This window comes from Lipotes vexillifer, unplaced genomic scaffold, assembly GCF_000442215.2.
Source record: "Lipotes vexillifer unplaced genomic scaffold, Lipotes_vexillifer_v1.1 scaffold1852, whole genome shotgun sequence".
In the NCBI taxonomy this organism is placed as follows: Eukaryota; Metazoa; Chordata; class Mammalia; order Artiodactyla; family Lipotidae; genus Lipotes; species Lipotes vexillifer.
Genome location: NW_006798778.1, coordinates 306,419 through 312,062, shown reverse-complemented (window position 1 = coordinate 312,062; position 5,644 = coordinate 306,419). Strand labels below are relative to the sequence as shown.

The following is a 5,644-nucleotide window of genomic DNA, read 5'->3' as shown; positions in this document are numbered from 1 at the left end:
TCCCTACACAAACACCTGTTCTTTGTGCTACGGTTGTAATAATATATTTTAAATCCAGATGTTATAAACTTTATAATTTACATAATCAAGAGAAAAATTTAAACACTGGCTTTTACATTTACTGACATATTCATGATTTCCAGTGCCCCTCATTCCTTCCTGAAGATCTGTGTTTTAATCCGGTGTTAGTTCTGTTTAACCTGAAGAATTTCCATCAGTATTTCTTACGGTACAGTTCTGTACTTTCATTTGTGTAAGTACAGTTCTGTACTTTCATTTGTGAAATGTATTTTCGTCCTGTATAGAATTCTAGGTTGACAGTGCTTCCTCTTCCAGCATACTAAAGGTGTCATTCCATTGTCTTCTGACCTGTGCTTCTGATGAGAGGTCAGCTTTCATTTGTATCCTTATTCCCCTGTATGGAATGTCTTCTACCAGATTCACCCAAACTGGCTACTTTGAAAACATTCATCTTTATCACTGGTTTTTGGCAACGTGAACAACAAACCCAGGTGTGTTTTTCTCTGGTTTTTATTCTGCTTGAGATCGTCTGAGTTTCTGGAGTCCATACACTGAAGTTGTACTAGTTATCTACTATGGCATAACAAATTATCCCAAAACGCAGTGACTTAAAACACGACCTTTTACGGTCTATGATTCTTTTGATTTACGATCCTCTGTCTCAGGGTCTCTCCCAAGGCTATACTCAAAGTGCTGGCAAGGACTGCAATCAGCTCAGTACTTGAGTGGGGAAGGCTCTGTTTCCAGGCTCACCCTGTGGCTGCTGGCAGTACTCTACTCCTTGCTGGCTGTTGGACTGACAGCCTCAGTTATTCACTGGCTGTTGGTTGAAGGCTACCCTCAATTCTTTGTCCAAGAGAGCTCAAGACATGGCAGATTGCTATATCGAAACAAGAAGGCTAGAAGACGCAGAGAATTTTGAGCAAGTCAGAAGCCACAGTCTTCTGTAACCCAATCTCTGAAGTGACATCTCATCACCTTTACCATATTCTGTTCTTAAAAGCAAGTCAGAAAGGTCCATGCGACATACAAGAGAAGGAAATTACACAGTGGTGTGAACAACAGGCAGTGTGGAAAATTGGGGGCCATCTTGGGGGCTTGCTTCCAGAGGTGTTTATTAAGCAAATCTGAGAAATTTTCAGCCATAGTTTCATCAAATATATATATATATATATTGCCTCATTTTATTTCCTGCCCTTCTGGGACTCCAATTTCTTGCCTGTTAAATCATTGATACTTTCCCACAAGCCACAAAGGGTCTGTCAATGTTTCTTTCAATCTTTTTTTTTTCCTGTGTTCTTCAGACTGAATGATTTCTACTTAGGTACCTTAAGGTTTACTGAAGATTTCTTTTGCTATTTCCCATAAGAGTTGAAGTCTATCCAGTGAATATTTTACTTCTCATGATGTTGTACTTTTCTGTTCTAAAATCTACATTTGCTTCTTTTTTTCTTTTCTTTTCTTTTTTTTTTCGGCAGCGTTGGGTCTTTGTTGCTGTGCATGGGCTTTCTCTAGTTGCAGCGAGCAGGAGCTACTCTTCGTTGCAGTGCGCGGGCTTCTCATTGTGGTGACTTCTCTTGTTGTGGAGCATGGGCTCTAGGTACATGGGCTTCAGTGGTTGCAGCACACGGGCTCAGTACGTTTGGCACACGGGCCTTAGAGCGCGCGGGCTTCAGTAGTTGTGGCGTGCGGGCTCAGGAGCTCTGCGGCATGAGGGATCTTCCCAGACCAGGGATCGAACCCATGTCTCCTGCGTTGGCAGGCAGGTTCTTAACCACTGCGCCACCAGGGAAGTCCCTACATTTGCTTCTTTAATAAAGTTCTCATTTATCTGCTTAGAATACCCTTTGTTCACTTGTGATTACTTTTACCTTTAATTCTTCATACGTTTTTTAACAGTTGCTTTCAAGTTTTTGCCTGCTAATCAAACACCTGTGTCCCAGGGCCTGTTCCTAATTGTACTTTTATTTTCTTGACTTTGGATCAATGTCTTCTCTTTTTTGGAATAAGCAATAATTGTTATAATATTCTGGATATTATGGGTGATACATTGTAGAGACTCTGGATTCTGTTATCATTCTCTGAAGACTTCTTTTGTTTTCACAAGCAGTTAAATCACAACCTTATCACAATAATGGGGGTTTTACTTCATCAGGGTGGGCCTGTGTCAGTTTCACTTGTAGTTTTCAATTATACTCAGTTCTCAGACATCTTCTTTGCTGTAAAGGCAGTGGACCTTCTGTCATTTCTATGGAAAGCTGAGGGCTTTACAAAGCCCATCTCAATTAATGAGACTTAAGCTCTAAATTCTGTCTCTCCTCTGGTGGTTGCTGCTGAAATTCCTGTGTAGCTTGTTCAGTTTCCCAGCTGCATCTCTCTGCTTGGTTCCTAGAAATCTCCCCTGTGCATGTGCAGCTCAAGGGTCAGGGGTCTGAGAGGAGTTGATATAGTGGTCTCCCCTCAAGTGGTTTTCTCCTTTCTGACATGCCCAGAAATCAATTTCTAGTCATTCTGGCTGCTCTGAACTTTCCTCTGATACCCCCTGCCAAAAAAAAAATCTAGTATTCTCTTTGAGTTCTAGCCACTCCATGGAAGGTGGTCTGGTGAGTAGCCTCAAGGAAAAGGCACATAAACATAAATCTCACCCACTTAAGTTCCCTTCTTTTAAGGTTTGAAGGCTCCCAACCCTGGTAGTTTCTGCCTACATTTGGTTATTCTCCACTTGCTACAAGTAGGTGTTTTTAATAAATAGTTTTCCTGGGATTACAAATGTTATCTGGGGTTAGGTTAGTTCTATGCAAGCTACTTAAGCATAAGCAGAATTTAAATGAAAAATTTCAAAGTCTTATTTGTAAAAATTATTTTTGATGAATAAAATGTCATGCAGACATTGGAGAGTTATTGGTGATTAGATTAGTTTAAAATTTTTTAATTCACATTTAAAAATACACTATTACTGTGTGGGCATTTTCTGTGAAGGCAGCGAGAAAAAAAAAAGTATCTCCCAAAGGAGTAGAAATTTTGAAAAATTTTGAGTAAGAGAGACAATATTCTTCATACTGAACATATAACAGTAAGAGTATAATCAATGACTCCATATAGATGGCTCCTTTAGGGTATTCTAAAATAATCTGGTTTTTGATATAACAGTCTTTGATGTTTGACGAATAAATGTAATGTCAAATGAATAAATGGAATATTTCAAGCTCGATTTTCAAATCCCTAAATATTATAGATTTCCTTTTTCAAAATATGATAAATGGAATATTAGTTTTTGATAGCATAGTGTATCCTTTAAGAAAATAAAAGAGCTACATGTTTAAATAATTGTGGGAAATTCTAAGTTTATATATATAAAGGTTTTATAGGCAGATTATTGAAGAGATGTGTTAGTAATTAAAGGCTGTAAATATATTTTGAGAATAATATAATTCTTAATTATACTTAATTTTAAAGAGAATGATAATTGACTTAAAATGAAAAGCAGACATGAAACAGATGCCTCTGTTTCATCATATTACAGAAATAAAAGGTGTATGACTCATGATCCATTACCAAAAATTCAAATAAAAAGACAGTGATCTTACCATTTAGAATTCAGATTGTAATACACTTCATCAAAATGTACCTTTAATTTCTTCACTGTACTACCTTGTTTAGTATCTGCCTACTTATATATGTTTTGAGTGACTCATTTAAAAAAATAATAAACCTGATTTTGCATAAGGAAATCATATGGAAATCACCATTCATTCCGGTCAGCATCACAGTTGCAATAATACTGAGAATCAATGCAGTTCCCCTCTAATCCACAAGTACATTTTTGAGGATCAGGTAAAGAACCTCCCCAGTAAGTTTGTGTTTCATTGGTTCTTCCAACCCACCAGCTCAGAGGGGTTCCATCTGAAAGACAAAGGTGAGAAATGTGACATATGTTCTATACCCCAACCCTTCCATCCAGTATAATTCCCTCCTTCCCAAATCATTAAAAAGAATAAATGGAGAAAGATTGATTTGATGTAGTGATATTCCCAACACTGTAATTGATGGCATTTCCTTAAGAAAGTTTTTTAAAAAATATTTCATTATTTAAGCTTAAATGATTGATATATTTTTCTTTGAGTAGAAAAGAAACCAGCAGTTCCTATTTAATTCAGGCATAATAGTAAAAAAAAATGTATTGAGAGCAGATCACATATGCAATTTTGTTAAAAATAATTTTTCGAAACAAGAAGGCATCAAATTATAAACCACAGTAATTAACATATGAGAAACAAAATTGATTTGAGATCATGAAATGCTCATTAAAACATTATGAAATGCTATGTAAAGTTAGTGATTTATCTCAATATATTTATTGGCTAAAAATAAACTAGGTGTTTATTAAACATTAGGCATATTATGGCATTCCCTTGTTATGATTTAAGATATATTTGAAAGTGTATATTTTTTCTTCCATTTACTGGCTTGGCTACTTATTTGAAGACTATAGAAATAGCACTGAAAGATCTTTACGCCCGAAGCAGATACTCCACTCAAAAACAAAGTTTCCCTTAACCAAATGCATTTATTTCTATGATGAATATTCAGCGACCAGCTCCTTCACAGAGCTAAGACTAAACATGATGCCAAGGAACTAGAGCAAAGAATAGACAGAACATTTAGATGCGGCATGCAGGCAATCTGTCTTAGGGAAAAAACAAGTTAGAGAGGAAAACTCATAGTCACTTGAGAATCACGGCATGAGAAGTAGGTGACATCAAATCAGTCAGCTCCTCAAAGGTGCTTGATCATTTTTCCATTGACTTACAAACCTTTTAAGTTGCTGCCATTAGCCCTACTTTTACTAATTTCTCCCTTACTTACAAATCCAAAGCTCATAAAAACTTATTATTAAATTGGACCTGTGCTGATGCAAACAACCTCTCTCCCACTGTTACTATACATTCCTGTCCACTATGCCGGGAAAACAAGGAGTTGTTGGAAGCTTGTGTTATGCATTAATTAATATCAAGAATCTTCATCTTCTTTAATTGCATGATTAACTGATCAACTGAAGGCGAAACCTGCTTGAAGCATTTAGTAGATCTATTTCAACATACTGCTTAAAACGCTATGTGTTCATAGATTTAAAAAATAAATCATTATTCCTAAATACTGAATAATATTTTCGCATCTAAATTTGCTATCTTCCTGGCACTTCCCTGGTGGTCCAGTGGTAAAGAAACCGCCTTCCGATGCAGGGGACGCGGGTTCGATCTCTGGTCAGGGAACTAAGATCCCACATGCTGTGAGGCAACTAAGCCTGCGCACCACAACTATTGAGCTCGTGTGCCTCAACTAGAGAGACTGTGTGCCGCAAACTACAGAGGCCACGCACTCTGGAACCCACACCACAACTACAGAGCCCAGGAGCCCTGGAGCCTGCGTGCCACAACTAGAGAGAGGAAACCCGCACACCACAACTAGAGAGGAGCCTGTGTGCTGCAACAAAAGAGTCTGTGCCGCAACGAAAGATCCCGCGTGCCTCAACAAAGATCCAGCGTGCCGCAACTAAGACCCGACACAGCCAAAAATAAATTATAAATAAATAAGTAAATAAATAAATAAAAATTTGCTATTT

The 5,644-nt window shown here is 37.5% G+C and overlaps 1 protein-coding gene across 1 annotated transcript in view; it reads right to left on the bottom strand.

Annotated features, from left to right (window-relative positions):
- The window catches only part of LOC103075710 (contactin-associated protein-like 4), a gene marked incomplete at its 3' end in the record, with an annotated part of 244,633 nt that overhangs the window by 31,193 nt on the left and 207,796 nt on the right, over positions 1-5,644 (bottom strand). The window contains exon 14 of the mRNA XM_007470921.1: positions 3,768-3,924. Within this exon, the coding sequence (XP_007470983.1) occupies positions 3,768-3,924 (157 nt within the window). The remainder of the gene's footprint in view (positions 1-3,767; positions 3,925-5,644) is intronic.